A 19,110-nucleotide genomic window follows, 5' to 3' on the forward strand; every position below is an offset into this window, starting at 1 on the left:
CACCTCACACTTGCCAACATTAAATTCCATTTGCCATTTCCTGGCCCATTCGCCCAGCCTATCTAGATCCTTCTGCAGACTCTCCACACCCTCCGCACAATTTGCCTTTCCCCCAATCTTGGTGTCATCAGCAAATTTCGACACCCTACACTCGGTTCCCTCCTCCAGATCATCTATATAAATGGTAAATAGCTGAGGCCCCAGCACCGACCCCTGGGGCACCCCACTAGTCACCAACCGCCAATCCGAATAGCACCCATTGACCCCCACTCTCTGCTTCCTATTTGACAACCAATCCTCTATCCACGCTAACACCCTACCCCCAACTCCATGTCCTCTGACCTTCTGCAGTAACCTCTTGTGAGGTACCTTATCAAACGCCTTCTGAAAATCCAGAAAGACCACATCCACCGGCTCTCCTCTATCCACCGCCCTAGACACATCCTCATAGAACTCCAGTAAATTTGTCAGACACGACTTCCCTTTAATGAAACGCAGCAAATGCAGCATTGCTGAAACTGGCCATAGGTGTAGTGCGTCCCAGTTTGGAATAACCTATCAAGTAACCCTCAGTAAAGAAATCTTGATCAATGATCAGAATCTCAGAGGAAAAGAATATTTGTAAACTACATGATGGTGTGGTGTTTAGCACTGCTGCCTCACTGCGCCGGGGACGCAGTTTCGATTCCCAGCTTGGGTTGCTGTCTATGCAGAGTCTGCACGTTCTCGCAGTGTCTGCGTGGGTTGCCTCTGGGTGTTCAGTTTCCTCCCGCAGTTCGAAAGACGTGCTGGTTAGGTGCATTGGCCGTACTAAATTCTCCCTTGAACAGGTGCCAGAGTGTGGCGACTAGAGGATTTTCACAGTAACTTCATTAGCGTAAGCCTACTTGTGGCATTAATAAGTAAACTTAAAAAAGACACTTCAAAATCAAAAAACAGCCACAAGGACAGTTTGAGTTTTGGGATAAAAAGGGATGCTGATATTTCAAATCATTGTTCTTTTCCATTTGCGCACGCGATGTTTAAAAAACCATAGAGCTTTATTAAATCCAGATGGTGGTAATGTCTGTGGCTAGTGCCCTGGGTCACAGGTTCAAATCCCACCACTGCAGCTGGTAGAATTTAAATTTAAATTTAAATTTCGTCAATGATGGAATTGAGAGCTAGTCCCAGTGATGATTGACCACAAGACTATCACTGAGAGGAGCCGGTGGATGTGGTCTTTCTGGATCTTCAGAAGGCGTTTGACAAGGTACCTCACAAGAGGTTATTGCAGAAGGTCAGGGGACATGGAGTTGGGGGTAGGGTGTTAGCGTGGATAGAGGATTGGTTGTCAAATAGGAGGCAGAGAGTGGGGGTCAATGGGTGCTATTCGGATTGGCAGTTGGTGACTAGTGGGGTGCCCCAGGGGTCGGTGCTGGGGCCTCAGCTATTTACCATTTATATAGATGATCTGGAGGAGGGAACCGAGTGCAGGGTGTCGAAATTTGCTGATGACACCAAGATTGGGGGAAAGGCAAATTGTGCGGAGGGTGTGGAAAGTCTGCAGAAGGATCTAGATAGGCTGGGCGAATGGGCCAGGAAATGGCAAATGGAATTTAATGTTGGCAAGTGTGAGGTGGTCCACTTTGGTAGGAAGAATGGTAGGAAGGACTATTACTTACGTGGCGAAAAGCTGCAGCAGGCGACGGTGCAGAGGGACCTCGGGGTCCTTGTGCATGAGTCGCAAAAACCCAGCTTGCAGGTGCAGCAGGTGGTCAGGAAGGCGAATGGGATGCTGGCCTTCATAGCGAGGGGGATTGAATGTAAAAGTAGGGAGGTCTTGCTGCAGCTGTATAGGGCATTGGTGAGGCCGCAGCTGGAGTACTGTGTGCAGTTTTGGGTGCTGCACCTGCGCAAGGATATTTTGGCCCTGGAGGGAGTGCAGAGGAGGTTTACTAGGCTGATACCGGAGTTGAGGGGATTGAGCTATGAGGAGAGGCTGAATAAACTAGGCTTGTACTCGTTAGAGTTTAGAAGAATGAGGGGAGATCTCATTGAGACGTATAAGATGATGAATGGGATGGATAGGATAGAGGTGGAGAGACTCTTCCCGCTCAAAAAAGACAGTAGGACTAGGGGGCACAGCCTCAAGATAAAGGGGGGGCGGTTTAGAACGGAGTTGAGGAGGAACTTCTTCACTCAAAGGGTGGTGAATCTCTGGAATTTTCTGCCCGTTGAAGTGGTGGAGGCTGCCTCGCTAAATATTTTTAAGACGCGGGTTGATGGGTTTTTGATAAGAGAGGGGATTAAGGGTTATGGGGAGAGGGCGGGAAAGTGGAACTGAGCCACGTCAGATCAGCCATGATCTTATTGAATGGCGGGGCAGGCTCGAAGGGCTAGATGGCCTACTCCTGCTCCTATTTCTTATGTTCTTATGTTCTTATGATTGTTGTTAAGACAAGTCTGGTTCACTAATTTCCTTTGACGTCTATCAGGTTACCGCTCCTGGTTGGCCATCAATCACTGGGGTTGAAATAAAGAAGCCTCAAACTCAAAGGGAAACTAATGACTAGATGGCACTCAGCTTGTGGAATGGCTGAGTGCTACTAGATGAAGCTAGAAGGAATTTATAGTTTCTTGTGAAACAATAGATGGGGGACATTGCATTGTTGGATTTGTATGGAAAAGATCCTTGTAGATGGGCTACATGCATGGTATTGGAAGAATGATTGGGCAGTGCAGATGTTAGGGTGGGCTCGCCTACAATGGAAAAAGTCATCCTGAAAGTCTTTGTAGCGCTTCTGGCCAAATATGGTGGGTTTTAAAACCAATCAGCATGAAATACACATTTCTGTGGGGAAAAATAATTCAGCGAGCTGTTTTTCAGAAACTGCCCAAAGGGACAGGCAATGCAGAAAAAAAAAAGCTGTGGATACTAATCAAATGTGTTTCTGGCCTGAATGTTGCTTCCAGAGTGTGGTATATTTTGAGATCTGTTTTGCTGAAAGCAGGCTGTGTTCAACTCTCGTATCTGAGTCCTTTTACCTTGCATCACCATTTAATCATCTGTCTCACTGTGCGCAGTTCTGGTCGCTACATTGTAGGAAGGATGTGATTGCATTGGCGGAGATGCAGAGGAGATTCACCAGGATGCTGCCTGTGATGGAACACTTTCATTACGAAAAGAGCTTGGGTGGGATTGGGTTGTTTTCTTTGGAGCGGAGAGGACTGAGGGGGACCTGATCGAGGTGTACAGACAGTGGATAAGGGGCAGCTGTTCCCCTTAGTTGAAGGATCAGTCTTGAGGGGACAAAGGTTCGAGGTGAGGCGCAGGAGTTTTCAGGAGGATGTGAGAACTTTTTTACCCAGAGGGTGGTGATGGTCTGGAATGCAGTGCCAGGGAGGGGTAACCATCCTTTAAAAAGTACTTGGATGAACATTTGGCACATCATAACATTCAGAGCTCTGGGCCAAGTATTGGTAAATGGGATTAGGTGGGAGGTCAGGTATTTCTAATGTGTTGATGCTGACTTGTTCGGCGGAAGGTCTCTTCTGCACTGTATGATTTGATGATTCACTTGATCACAGACCATTTTCCCTCCTTTATAAACTGTTCATCTGCAACATTGACATGAAGTATTAACCGTAAAGAGGCAGATCCCAACAATGGTTTGTTGGTTTTAAAAAGGCAAGTTTTCAGGCATCTTCATGATGTTTGTTGATGATTTCTTAAAGGGTGGCACTGTGGAATTTGTGAAATATTGTTAATCTTAAAGCGGAACTTAAGATTGAAAGCCAGGCTTTAAGAGCTTTTAAACATATTGGTTTAGACGTGAAGCAGGATAGGTCTGGAGAAATTTGAATCAGTAATCCTATCTCGAGAATGTTGTACCTTTTTCAGTAAATCAGACTAGGTCATCACAGAAAAGTGATATCATATCTAAAGAAGAAACTAATCACTTGCAAAATTTGATTGATCTGTTGAATTGGTTATGCATTCAGACAAGACTGGATGCTGTGTTGGAACTAAGTGCTATGTGAAGCATCCTGAAGCTGAGTATGTTTCAAAGGCAAATAACGTTTTTTTTTTAAACTAAGTAAGGAGAAATGCATACTTGAGTTTCCATCCTTGGCTGATGTTTTTAGTGATGCTTCTGCTCTTTGAGTGAGACGTCTTTGCTCAGGGCAATGAGAATATGGAACTCGCCACCACATGAAGCAGTTAAGGTGAATAGCATTCAAAATAAAAACACAAGGGAGAAAGGAATAGAAGGTGTATTGATAGGCTGAGATGAAGTGAATGGATGGTCGATAAATGTTGGCCTAGCCTAAACGCCCACGTCCCATAAATGAATTTTAAAAAAAACAGGAGGCGGCTCTAGTGGAGCATAAACACTGGTATGAACCATTTGTTCCAAATGATCTGTTATTTTGCTGTGAAATCTGGTAGCATACTGAGCACAGTTTTATGAAGGAAGATATAAATGCTAATTTATTTATTATTTGTTAATTTAGGAAAGCAATGATAGAAAATATGAATGCTGAAGACAACACGGCTGATAATAAATGGTGCTCTCTGATCTCATTACTTTGGGATGCTGCTAACCTTTTTGGGATATAATTAACCTTTTCAGGTTGCTCCCTGGTGGGTCACAATCAGTACTGTAACAGAAGCACCTGACAAAAGAACAAATCTGTTGGCTGACTGCAACTCATTAGTTCTGTGCTGTTGAGGAAATCGATCACACAGCTATAATGATAAATATACATCTCCAGAAATTGAAACAGCTAATCCCAGTCAGTCTGCACTTTGAAGGAAATTTAACCGCAATTCATCTCAGCACAGCACTTCAGACTCCAGTCCTGTCTTGAGATCACTGCTGTCACTATACTCCCCCTCTACGATCACTGTCATTTGTCCTTCAACAGACTACCATGATTTTCTTAGTAGGGTGAACCACGCAGTATTGCGCATTTGTACCCAGTGAAAGGCTGGATAAAGTATGAAGTTTTTTTTGTAGGCAGATGGTTATGTAGTTGTAACTGGACTGTTACATCCAGAGATCCAAACTAATGTTCTAGAGATGTGGGTTCAACATCTATTATGTTAGCTGGTGGAATTTAAGTTCAAGGAATAATCTCGAATTGAAAAGCTAACCTCATTGATGGAAAGTTGTTGTCATAAGAGCCCATCTGGTTCACTAATGTCCTTTTAAAGAAAGAAATCTACCATCCTTACCTGATCTGGCCACGTGTGACTTCATACCCACAGCAATGTGGACTCAAAACTCTCCTCTGGAATGGTGGAGGAAGACATTCGGTTCAAAGGAACTTAGGAATGGGTAGCAAATGCTGGCCTTGCCAGTGAGAGCCACATCTCATGAAAGAATAAAAACTAAAGTGCTATCCTGAACTCAGTGCCCTCTGTACATTCAGATAATGATGAAAGCTTTGAACAGTTTGAAATGATGTTGTAAAGTGCACTCTTTAAAAGTGTTTTCAAGGAAGGGAACATCAAGGCAAAATACTGATTCCAGTCCTGTGTTGAGATCGCTGCTGTTACTATCCTCCCTACCCACGATCACCATCATTTGTCTTTCTGCGCAGCCTGCCATGGAAAAATTGAAATATCCAAATAATTTGAATTAAGGCGTGTCAGTCAGAAAATGAGAATGTAGTGCTGAAATATTATTTGATTTAGTCATTTGAATGAAGAGGAATACACTTACATTATAATGGGATTGAAAAAGAGTAAAGAAATGAGGTCTGGATCTTGTCTGGATAGGCACGTGAACAGGCGGAATTTAGAGAGATACACGTGGTTGGCCTAGGTAGGACCATGTGGATTGGCACAGACTTAGTGGCCTGAAGGACCTGTTGCTATGCTGTACTGTTCTTTGTTCATTGTCAACCATGTATAGACGCTGGCAGGATTGAACAGGCTGTTTGCTGCAGGATGTTAACTATAAACAGATCTCGAGCTTATGGTTTACTTTAGCTCTAATTGACCCCTTCCTTCAAAGCAAATATAGCTTTCTTTGGGAATTGCTTCCCTTCAATCACTGGTGTGATTTTTGAATATGTTGCACCGCTATCAGTTTGCATATAGCAAACTGGGAAACAGTTCCTCATGCCCAGTGGACCTTGGGCGCCGGAGATTTGACCAAGAGTCATCCTGATTCGAAACGGCTCTATTCTCTCTCCAAAGATGCTGTTAGACCTGCTGAGTTCCTCCAGCATTTTTTTGTTCTTAGCATAGCAGTCGTGGAGTGAAATTCACCAGCTTCCCTGAGACTTTGGGACTAGAACCTGTGTGTGTCCATCCATTTGTGTTTGAGATTCAAGTGCAGCATTAAGTCGTCCGACTTGGTCATGGAATTTTAACATTTATTTGTTTTTGTCTGTTTCCTATGATATTGTACAGGACCACATGCTACTGTAGAATTATCATTGAATCTCTAGCTGTGCAGATGGAGGCCATTTGGCCCATCAAACCTGTACCAACAACAATCCAACCCAGGCCCTAGCCATGCAACTCCTGTATTTGTCCTACTTCTCCCCGATCAGTTTAGCATGGCCAATCCACCTAACCGCACATCTTTGGACTGTGGGAGGAAACTGGAGCACCCGGAGGACAAAGTGCAAACTCCACACAGACACCCGAGGCTTGAACTGAACCTGGGCCCCTAGCGCTGTGAGGCAGCAATGTTAACCACTGTGCCACCATGCTGCCACTGTGGAGGGAGAAATGGTTTTCCATGCTTCTTATTGGAAATATTTCATTGTGATTGTTTTTTAAACCATCATGCCCCATTTTGCGAAGGTTTCATGTTTTTCTTCTATTGTTACTAGGCCTTGAGAGAAGGAAAACGATGCGTCACCGCTCATTGGTTGAACACTATTTTAAAGAAGAAGAAAATGATACCACCTCACAGGGGACTGCATTTTCCTGTAGCCTTCCCACCAGGCGGTAAACCTTGTTCCCAACACGTGAGTACTTTTGAAAGGTGGCTATAGCTGGGTGTTCACGGTGGCTTAAATAAGGCTGTTTAATTTTTGTTAGTTGAGCAGTACTAGCTTAAAAAAAGAAACAAAGTCTTGTACTTTTAGCATTTTTCCTGAATGTTCAATATCTTAAAGTGCTTTTCTTTTTAAGTATGTTTTAGAAATTCATTCAAGGTGTCTGGGTTTTGATGGCTAGACCAGCATTTATTGCCTCTTCATAATTGCCCTTGAGAAGGAAATGGTGATCTTGAACCGCTGCAGTCCCTGAAGTGTAGGTACACCCATAGTGCTGACAGGGAAGGAAGTCCAAGCTGTTGACCTAGCAACAGTGAAGGAACGGTGATATATTTTCAAGTCAGAGTGGTGAGTTACTTGGAGGTGGTGGGGCTTCCATCATCTGCCTTTTGCCCTTCGAGGTCGTCGAGGGCGTGGGTTTGGAAGATGCTGTCCAAGGAGCCTTGGTGAATTCCTGCAATGCTTCCATTATTCGTTGGTGTTGGAGGAACTGAATGTTTTGTGGCAGAGGTACCAGTCAAGCAGGCTGCTTTGTCCTGGATGATGCGAAGCCTAGAGTGTTGTTGGAGCTGCACCCATCCAGGCATGTATTCCATCGCTCTCCTGACTTGTACCTTGTAGATTGTGGACAAGCTTGATGGTGTCGGGGGGTGAGTTACTCTAGGAGCCTCAGCCTGTAGCAACAGTTTTGATATGGCTGGTCCAGTTGAGTTTCTGGCTGATGGTAACCTCCAGGATGATGATACTGGAGGAATCAGTGATGGTAAAGCCATTGAATGCAAAGTGTAGTCAATGTTGCTACTGTTGTAATAAAACCAACTACTTTGCACTTATTCTGTAAGCAGCAATATGACTTTGACCAGATAATTTTGAGATATTGATTGAGGGGTGAGTATTGGCCAGGACATAGGTTAAGTCCCCTGCTCTTTGACATAGTGCCTTGGAATCTTTTGTTTCTTCTTGAGCAGGCAGGTGGCATCTCAGTTAAATGTTTCATCTGGAAAATGGCTTCAAGTGAAACTTGAACCAACAGGGTAGAACTATTGTGCAGGCAATACCCTGTGCTGCCCAAGGATGTCTGGAATTGACTTGGGCCAATTGTCAGGCATCTATGATAGCTGTCTAAATTAGCTGGCCCCTTGTACATAAAGCATGAAGTCTGAACCCTTGAGTTAGGACCATGGACAGAATTTAGAAGCAATGAGCATGACCGCTCAGAATTTTTCTGTGACTGATGACAAGAGATCATTGAAAAGAAAAATTCCAGTGATTGCCCCCTCAGTGAAAGAGCCTGTCAGAAGGAAATGGACAGAGGGCAATATCCATAGGAAGCTCAGATTTGCCATGATGCACTAAATCACACTTGATTGAAATTTATAACAATATAATCAATCTAAGCCTATCGTATTAGCCAACCAGTTGACTGCTGTTGGGTGCTTTGCATTGGTGATGCAGTGCCTGCCTACATTCAACAACAACTCAGAGCTTCCAGCACCAAAGCAGGGAAAAGCTGATAGATCCTTCAAACAAAAGCCCTCTGAACGCTTTGATGTAATGGCCCAATAGGAATAATAGCAAAGTCATCAGCGTTCACCATCAGTTATGGAAAATGACAAACATTTGGGCAGAACGATGGCACAGTGGTTAGCATTGCTGCTTCATAGTGCCAGGGATCCAGGTTCGATTCCCGGTTGGGTCACTGTCTGTGTGGAGTTTGCACATTCTCCTCGTGTCTGTGTGAGTTTCCTCCTGGTGCTCCGGTTTCCCCCCTCACTCCAAAGATGTGTGGGTTAGATGGTTTGGCCATGTTAAATTGACCCTTAATGTCAGGGACAAGCTAGGGTAAATGCATGGGGTTATGCAGATAGGCCCTGGGCAGCATTGTAGTCGGTGCAGACTTAATGGGCTGAATGGCCTCCTTCTGCACTGTATGGATTCTGTCCTTTGGCATCCATCCAGTAATGTGGAAATCTGGAAGTTGCAGTCAGTGATATCCTATTCCTCTGCAGCAGTGGTTCCCAACCTGTGGTTATAGTCCACAAGGGACTGTAAGTGGTCCATGGGGGAGTGGGGTGGGGATATATAATTACATGTACTTCGTATAGACAAACACTTTTTTGAAGACAAAGTTGTACAAAAGTGAAGTGAAAAAGAAAGTTACAAAAGTACCCAGCGTATTTGGTGCTGTGTGACAAGGACAGATTCCATTGCTGAAGAAGTTAAGCAGGACAGGTAGAAATGCCTTCTACTGCAGACTTCTGAAATACAATAAGTACTAAGAACAAAGAACAGTACAGCACAGGAACTGGCCCTTCGGCCCTCCAAGCCTGCATCGATCATGTGTTCCTAACTGTACTATCCGTTTGTATCCCTCTATTCCCAGTCTGTTCATGTAGCTATCTAGTTGAGTCTTAAATGATCCTAGTGTGTCTGCCTCAACCACCTTGCTTGGCAGTGCATTCCAGGCCATCACCACCCTGTGTAAAATACGTCCTCCACATATTTGAATTGAACCAGAACTAATTTAGCCAGTTCTCCGGTTGGCTCCATAACATTCTGCTCTGAGAAACAGTCCCTTGTACACTCTATGAACCTTTTCTCAAGGCTACCCTGGCCAAGTTGGTTAATCCAGTCAATATGCATGATAAAGTCACCCATAACTACCATTGTGCCCTTTTCATAAGCCTCCCTCATTTCCTAATTTATACTATGCCCTACTTCTAAAGTACTGTTCGAGACCTGTAATTGGATTATGGTTGGAGAATGAAAGCAGGAGCTGCAAAGCGCTCTTGATAATTAAGAAGCGAGTGTGGTTGAAGATTCATGAGTGGCCACCAAGTCCCAGAGGCAGACAAACTTCCTGTCTATTACCTCCGATGAATATATACAAGTAAGCAATGAGTCAACACAGTCCAACTTCCTCAGCGCTGTTGATCACTCATCTGAACAAAATGTGGTGATTGCATATCGGCATGACATGCCTAATGGAGATCTCTGATGGGAACAGAAATGTTGGGTTACCTTTAAGTGAAGAAGTGGCTTCAGAAGACATGCTGAATTCTTGAGTAATTGAAGAGTTCAGTGAAGACAGACTGTTTTCCATCTTGCAGCTGGAGGAAGTCACCTCAAGTAAATACATTGGATAAGCTCACAACGAATGGCCTAACATGGACGCTTTGCTTCACTTCTCAGCGGTGCGGTTGAAAGTGAATCTGTTTGAAAATTCAGAAGAGAATGAGTTGGAGACAGATCCAGAACTGGCCACAGTAGCCACAATTTCCAAGAGCTTCAGTCAACAAATTCCACCTCCAGCAGAACATAGAACATAGAACATAGAACACTACAGCACAAACAGGCCCTTCGGCCCACAAGTTGCGCCGACCACATCACCTACCAACCTACAGACCTATCTATAACCCTCAATCTCATTAAACCCCATATACTCATCCAGAAGTCTTTTAAAAGACCCCAGCGAGTTCGCCTCCACCACCACTGACGGCAGCCGATTCCATTCACTCACCACCCTCTGAGTGAAAAACTTACCCCTAACATCACTTCTGAACCTCCCTCCCCGCACCTTAAATCTGTGTCCTCTCGTAGCGACCATTTCAAACCGGGGAAATAGCCTCTGAGAGTCCACCCTATCTATTCCTCTCAACATTTTGTAAACTTCTATCAGGTCGCCTCTCAACCTTCGTCTCTCCAGGGAAAAGAGTCCCAGCTCCCTCAACCTAACTTCATAAGGCATGCCTCCCAGTCCAGGCAACATCCTTGTAAATCTCCTCTGCACCCTTTCAGAAACTGGGCGGCACAGTGATTAGTACTGCTGCCTCGCAGCACCAGGGATCTGGGTTCAGTTCCCAGCCTGGGTTGTTGTCTCTGCGGAGTCTGCACAAAAAGCATCATTTTAAAATTAACCATTTACCCAGCATGCCACATGCAGAAGAGATTTTCAGACCTCCAATATCCATTGTCAAGTGCTTGTCGATGTCATCCCCAATACATCCTGCTCCAATTTTCCACTATGCCCCTCAGTCCGAGATATCCCAAGCGGCATAGTGGTTAGCACTGCTGCCTCACAGTGCCAGGGACTTGGGTTCAGTTCCCTGCTCGGGTCACTGTACGGAGTCTGCACGTTCTCCCTGTGGGTTTTCTCTGGGTGCTCCGGTTTTGTCCTACAGTCCATAAGACGTGCTGGTTAGGTGCATTGGCACCAAACTGAACAGGTGCCAGAGTATGGCAAAGAGGGGATTTTCACAATGACTTCATTGCAGTGTTAATGCTACTTGTGACATGAATAAATAAGCTTAAATGAGTTCAAGTGACTCGTCAGTGTGCAGATGGTGATGAAAGGACCCAGCAGAGTGAATTCAGCATCCATCCATCCGTACAAAATTATTAACCCCAGGCAGTCAAACTGCAGTTCCCAATCTGCAGATAACCTTAAACAATAGTTTCACTGCAGAATACATTCAGCATCACACTGACAGAACGATCTGTTCAAAATGGTAACTTTAGTTTACTCTAGAGATTAAGAAACAGTGCTGAAACCGAAGCGTGGGGATTTTAAAAAACAACTGCGAAAGATCATCAGGGAGTTTTGGTTACTGGAAGTAATAAACTTGCACCAAAAGCAGAAAATCTTGCATTTAAAGATGCATCGTAGATGGTCATAGAGATTTTCAGCATGGAAACAGGCTCTTCAGCCCAGCTTAACCATGCCGTCCAGTTTTACTACTAAGCTAGTCACAATTGCCTGTCTTTTGTCCATAATCCTCTATACCCATCTTAGTCATGTAATTATCTAAATGTTTTTAAAAGACAAAATTGTATCTGCCTCTACTACTGCCTCTGGCAGCTTGTTCCCGACACTCAACACCCTCAACCGACTCGAACAGCTTTTTCCCTGCTGCCATCAGACTTTTAAATGGACCTACCTTATATTAAGTTGATCTTTCTCTACACCCTAGCTCTAACTGGAACAGTGCATTCTGCACTCTCTCGTTTCCTTCTGTATGAACGGTATGCTTTGTCTGTATAGCACACAAGAAACAATACTTTTCGTTGTGTACTAATACGTGTGACAAATAAGATCTGTGGAAAAAATTGCCCCTCTGGACTCTTTTTTTTGTGTATCCCCCCCCTCCCTTTAAACCAATGCCTGCTAGTTTTAGACTCTACCTTTGGGAAACGATGTTGACTATCTAGCTGACCTATGCCCCTCATTATTTTATAGGCCTGATGATGATGCCATTATTATGTTAAAGGCAGCAAACGAATTTTCACTATACAGCTGATAATGCATGTGGACTGATCTCTAGAAATGGTTTGCATTATACATTAAAAAAAGTAAATAAAGTATGAAGTAATCCATGTCCTCAGCCTAGTTAAAAACTGAACACTGGAAAATCTGCTCTGTGCATTGCCATAGAACAAACACCTTTGTGGAGCTGAAAAAGTGACACTCGAGTCCAAAGAGTCAACTGACAAAGCAGAAGCAATGGATTTTGGACAGTTGACAAACATCTCGTCTAACAAGGCCATGGCATCTGGCAATACAGAAAGAATAGCAGAGATGGAATTTCTCATTTAATTGTGAGATACTTGGGGCATTCATACAGGTAATATCATGAGTCATCCTAAATCCCAAGGTGAATATCGCAGTGCATTAAGTGACATCTCGTATGAAGAAACTGTTGAAGAACAAGAGCAGGAAGAAATCAGCATCAAAACCACAAGACATGGATACAAAATAGCTGAAACCCCATTGTGAAAAAATAAATTGCTTAAAAAGATGATTCTAAAGCTGCTGTGACGGCGTAATGAACCTGACATGAGCAAAGTAAACAAACATGAGAACAATAATGAAAAAGGAGTTCCATTCCTCAGCAACACAAAGACACTTGGAAAAAAAAAGGTCTGTTTGGTTTCCTGGTGAAACCAAATGCACATTAGGTCCTGATAGTAATGCCATTATTACAGACAGAAGGATTCCTGAAGCCCAGACACAGTCACACAGGGAGATCTGCCAAGAGTGTCTTGTATATGAAAATATGCCCAATACTAGACATGAAAGAGAAAGTCCAAGCAAGTGACGACTCTATTGGCAATCTTATTTCTCTGTCGGAAGAGTACATTGGTGCTTTTATCAACTGCTAAAGACAAATTGCACAAATGGTAAGCGTTTTGTTGAGTGATGCCTCCTTAAGCAAAAGCAGCCAACCATATTGTACCATAATCCATGTTACGTGGCGCTTTTCTGTGACGTCAATTTGATCCGATGCTCCCCTCTGCACAAGCAACAATTACAAAACATTAGTCTGGCAAAGTCAAAAACGAATCAGTGGCTTTCATCTGACACACTTAAAAGGAAAGAGACATATGGTCTAAATGATAGTGAGGCATCAGAAAATGAAACTCAGCACAACCAAATTAAGTGAAGAGTGTGGAGAAAATACAGCAACAAATACTTAGAACTGGGATTTACTTACACAAGCACTGAAAATGAACCATTGCCATTGTATATCCAGTGTTATGAAGTCCTAGCGAATGAAAGCTTAAAGCCTGCTACTCTTCGCCGTCACCTTGGGACTAAACATGGGAATACGAATTCAAACCAATCATATTCTTTTGAAAACGAGCTCAAAAGAATTTGTATGGCAAGAAAATTATGGAACGCAGAGATAGCGGTAATGCTAAGGGAGTGAAAGTCTCATATCAGCTAGCTCAGCTCATAGCAAAGACAGAAGCTGCACACAATCTGGGAGGAGTTGCTATTGCCAGTGACTGAGGAGGTGGTAGGTATTCTGGGAGTAGACCTACAAGTAAACTTACATTAATTGTTGGATAGCACAGTCCAGCAGAGAATTGATGAGTTGGTCCACAATGTGCGTGGTCAGCTAAAAGCGAAAATAAAAGCAAGTCGATTTTGTGTACTCCAACTGGATGAATCACTGGACATTGCAAACTTGCTCACCTATGTAAGGTGTGAACACAATGGAGAGATTCATGAGGACTTACTCTTTTGTGAATCCTTGCCCATACGCTCAACTGCAGAGCCTATTTTTGACATGTTGCACACTTTCATAATTCAAAGATTGATTGACCAAAATGTGTGGGAGTTAGCACAGGGCCTGTGCAATGTTAGGCCAACACAGTGGGATTGTTAGTGTGTATAGAGCAGTGGCTTTGCTCGCAGCATCCATTGTGTGACGATACTGTGCCTTTAAGAAATGTATTTGTATCATCTTTCTTGTGAACAGAACGTTTTAAACTTCATCTCTTATTATGGTGTCAGTTCATCTGCTCCAGGCAGCCCACATGTTGAGGATGCAGAAGCATAATTACCCTAAATATTGGGGTGTTTATTTTAATCTGTGGTAATGCAGTTCTGTTTAATTTTTGGGTTGTATACTCTGGTTTCAGAGTCGAGTTTAATTCAGTTGATTGACAAGAGTGCATCATGTGCTAATGGGAGGAGCTAGGCTTACAGGGGGAAAAGCAGGCAGTTTCTGCTTAAATTTGCAAGGAGTAGCAGCAACTCCCCTCTTACACTCTCACTCATTCGATTTGAAGTGTGGGATCTGCTAGAAAATAGGTATCTCCCTCCGAAAATGTTCTGAGGTTTGAGGGCTAGCAGCCCACGTTTCAGCATGTAGGCCTGTTGTTTGCTTACTGATTTTGAAGAGGAGTTTACGTATGAGTAATATTGCTTAAATTGGAACTAATAGAGAAAGGTTTGCGGTTAAGAATTGTATCTTGCCATTCTAAAATATTTCAGTTGGTAAAAGTTATACTAATTCTTTGTCGTAGCTAACTTGTATTGTTAAATAAGATCTATTTTAATAGAAACTTTCTAGTGGGTCAATAGAATCACACTTGGAGTGAAACGCTATTAGTCCTCACACTAATGCCAAAATCAAAGAGTTGGGTTTGAGTCTATTGAAGTTTGATTCCAAATAAAATGGAGGTGCCAGCTGCAAACTAAATGTCGACTGGTCTCATCTCTGACCATTTTAGAGGAAGCTGTTAAAACAGTTAATTTTATCAAGGTTTTGTTCACTGTATTTGCAAATACTTGCAGCTCTGCATGACGGGGTGGGCAGTGATTTCACCAAATACTTTTGCAAACCAAAGTTGCAGCATGTCTTTTGGAGTTGCATGATGAAATTAGATTTTTTATTTGGCTCTAAGTTTGAACACATTCAAACCTTTTTCAGTGACTTGCCAAAGTGGTATATATTTTCCATTACTAACAGTCTCAATATGAGTCTTCAGGGAAAGTTAGTGACAGATTTTCATGTGCAGGACAAAATTGAAGCGATGATCAAGAAAATAAGGATATGGGCCAGATGACTTGAGCAGTCATGTTATGACTGATTTGTGAATCTGACAGTTTTTTTTGGCCACGGTAGAAATGCAGCTTCCAAAAAGTACGCCGCTGCAGTAGCAGACTTCGTTTGTAAATGTGTAGAAGACTGTGTGCTAAAGAAACAAATCCATGTGTCTCCCAACCAGAAACCAACAACAAGGATATCCACTGCTTGCTGAAGTCTAGGTCTGAGGTGTTCAAGTCAGACGACACTGACCTATTACAAGAGATCCAGATATGATCTCTGGAGAATCAAAGACGCCAAAAGACAAGACCAGACCAACTAAAGTCCCAGGCTGGAGACACAGACTCCTGCCGACTATGACAAGGTCTGCCAGACATAACCGGCTGCAAGATGAAAGCATGTAGAATCGCTGGCAACAGGCACCCCACCCCAATGAGCTCAACACACTCTCTATATCTGCTTTGAGCAAGGGATCAGCGGAGGATTTCTTCTACCCCGGAAGCATCAGCTGAACCCGTATCAGAGGTTACTGTCTGGTCATTTGTACCAGTTAGTGTTCTTAAGTCACTCACAGAAAGTGACTGGCTCGGGTGAGGTACCCGGATGTGCACTCAGATCCTGCATGGGCCAATTGGTTGGGGGTATTTGCAGACACCTTTCTCTTTACAACAATCTGAATCCCGATCTGCTTCAAGCAGACAACCATCACTGTAGCAAAGAAAAGCCAGCCAATGTGCCTTAATAATTATCACCCGGTGGCTCTGACATTCATCATTATGAAGTGCTTTGAAAGGTTAGTTATGGAACGGATAAGCTCTGACCTTCCAAATTGTCTGGATCCACTGCAGTTGATTCATCAGCGCAATAGGTCCACAGCAGATAACATCTCCCTGGCTCTGCACTCAACCCTCAAATACCTGGATAACAAACTTGTGTTAGACTCCTTTTTATTGACTATAGCCCAGCCTTCAACGCCATTATCCCTGCAAAACTCATCTCCAAACCCTGTGGCCTAGAGCATGGCTCCTTATCCTGTGACTGGATCCTAGACTTCCTAACTCTCAGATCACAATCAGTAAGGATAGGTAACAACACCATCTCCACGCTCATTTTCAACTCTGGTGTCCTACAAGGCTGTGTTCTCAGTCCCTTACTATACTCCTTGTACACTTATGACTGTATTGCCAAATTATGCTCCAATTCCATTTTTAAGTTTGCTGATGACACCACCGTAGTGTGTCGAATCTCAAACAATTATGAAATGGAGTACTGGAAAGAGACTGAGAATCTGGTGAACTGGTGCAATGACAATAATCTCCCCCTCAACATCAGTAAAACGAAAGAGATATTCATTGACTTCAGGAAACACAGTGCAGGACGTGGCCCTGTCGACATCAACGAGGATGAAGTGGAAATGTTTGAGAGCTTCAAGTTTTTAGGTATCCAGATCACCAATAACCTCTCCTGGTTCTTCCAAGCCACACTATGGTTAGGAGAGTCCACCAATGCTTTTACTGTCTCTAGGCTAAGGAGATTCGGCATGTCCACTATGACACTCGTCAATTTTTACAGATGTACCATAGAAAGCATTCTTTCTAGATATGTCTCAGCTTGGTATGGTTCCTGCTTTGACCAAGACTGCAAGAAACAACAGAGTTGTGAACGTAGCCCAGTCAATTCGCCTCCCATCCATTGACTCAGTCTACACTTCCCACTGCCTCGGAAAAGCAGCCTGCATAATTAAGGACCCCTGGACATTTTTTCTCTGCTGCTTTCTGTCAGGAAGAAAATAGAAAGGTCTGGGGGCAAGTACTAACAGCTGCTTTCTTGTTGCCATCAGACTTTTGAATGGACCTACCTCATATTAAACTGATCTTTCTCTACACCCTAGTATGACTCTACATTCAGCACTCTTTCCTTCTCTATGAATGGTATGCTTTGTCTGTATAGTGCGCAAGAAACAATACTTTTTACTATATACTAGTATGTGATAATAAATCAATTCAAAATGCAGTTCCAAATACCCCTAGTGTACTCAGTGTTCTTTTGTACTAGAGGCACAGGCTACCAAATGAGCCATACCTGTGAGTTTCAAATTCTGAACTTGTTTTGATAATATTTCTCAGATGTTACATAAAAAGAATGTATACATAACATAATTAAGACTGTCTTTATGATGGCAACCGTCCCTTTTGTTTTGTCAGCACCTCAACCGACTGGTATAAAAAGAACTTCTCTTCTTTCAAATTCTCTGTACTGATGGTTAGCACTGCTGCCTCACAGCGCCAGGGACCTGAGTTCAATTACCTGCTTAAGTCACTGTCTGTGCAGAGTTTGCACGTTCTCCCCGTGTCTATGTGGGTTTCCTCCGGGTGCTCTGGCTTCCACCCACAGTCCGAAAGACGTGATGCTTGGGTGCGTTAGCCATGCTAAATTCTTCCTCAGTGTACCTGAATAGGCGCCAGAGTGTGGGAATTAGGGGAATTGCACAGTAGCTTCATTAGTGTTAATGCAAGTCTACTTGTGACACAAATAAAGTGAATGAATTATTAAACTCTGGCATTTCCCACTTTAAGTTCTTACGTTTTTATGCCAAATGTAAATCAATCTGCTATATGATTATGCTGTTCTCATTGAGCAGGAGCCCTGGACAGCATACTGTTGGTCTGATTGCAATGCACACCTTCTGCACTTGTGAATTTTAGACACTCCAGATCAGAGAATCTATTATCTTTTTGAAGGTCAAGGGCAGCAGATATTGGGGAATACCATCAGCTGGGAGTTGCCCTCCAAGCCATTCACCATCTTGATATGGAAATATTGCCATTCCTACACTGGTAGGTTGAAATCCTGGAACCCCCTCCCTACCAGTACCACAGCTGTACTTGCATCAAATGGACTTTAGCAGTTCAAGTAAGCAACTTATAAATACCTTTGCAAGAGCAATTAGTGATGAAATAAATATTGGCGTAGCCAGTGATGCCCACGTCCAATGCACGAATCAAAAATATATTATCAGGGCCCATAGCATTTACAATATCTAGTGTCTTCAGCTGTTTCTTGATATCACATGGAACAAATCAAATTGGCAGTAGCCTGGCATCTGCGATGCTGGGGACGTCTGGAGGAGGCCGAGGTGAATCATCTGCTCGGCCTCCAGTGAGTTGATTAATTGTCCGTCACTATTCATGACTGGACATCGCAGGACTGCAGAACTTATACCTGATCTGCTGGAATTGCTCAACTCTATCACCTGCTACTTATTCTATTTGGCCTGTGTTGCAGCTTCAGGGTGATGCTACTGCTTGCATGCCCGCCTGCATTCTCCACTCAACCAGAGGTGATCTTGGTGATAATGGTAGAGTGGGGATATGCGAGACCATGAGGTTACAGATTGTGACTGGGTAATACTGCTGCTACCCCACAGTGCCTTATAGCTGTCCAGTCTTGCATTGATAGATCTGTTTGAAGTATATCCCATTGAGCACGGTGGTGGCCATGCAACACAGTGAAGGCTGTTCACCATGTGAAGGTGGGACTTCACTTCCACAGGTACTGTACAATGGTTACTCTGACTGACACCATCATGGGAAGGCAGGTTGAGAGGATGGGGTTAAGAATGGACCGAATGGTGGCCTCCTGCACTGTAGGATTCTATGAATCTGTATCAACCACATTGCTCTGGGTCTGGAGTTATGTGAGTCAGACCAGACAGTATATTTCCTTATTAGTAAACCAAGTAAGTTTTTACGAAAATCAGCAATAGTTTCAT

General features: G+C 43.4%; 1 protein-coding gene across 1 annotated transcript in view; it reads left to right on the forward strand.

Moving 5' to 3' along the window:
* The window catches only part of paxip1 (PAX interacting (with transcription-activation domain) protein 1), a 140,191-nt gene that overhangs the window by 77,513 nt on the left and 43,568 nt on the right, over positions 1–19,110 (forward strand). The window contains exon 10 of the mRNA XM_080212980.1: positions 6,835–6,972. Coding sequence (XP_080069106.1) covers positions 6,835–6,972 — 138 coding nt within the window. The remainder of the gene's footprint in view (positions 1–6,834; positions 6,973–19,110) is intronic.

Source organism: Carcharhinus amblyrhynchos, chromosome 2 (assembly GCF_965287045.1).
Source record: "Carcharhinus amblyrhynchos chromosome 2, sCarAmb.v2.hapA, whole genome shotgun sequence".
NCBI classification, from domain to species: domain Eukaryota; kingdom Metazoa; phylum Chordata; class Chondrichthyes; order Carcharhiniformes; family Carcharhinidae; genus Carcharhinus; species Carcharhinus amblyrhynchos.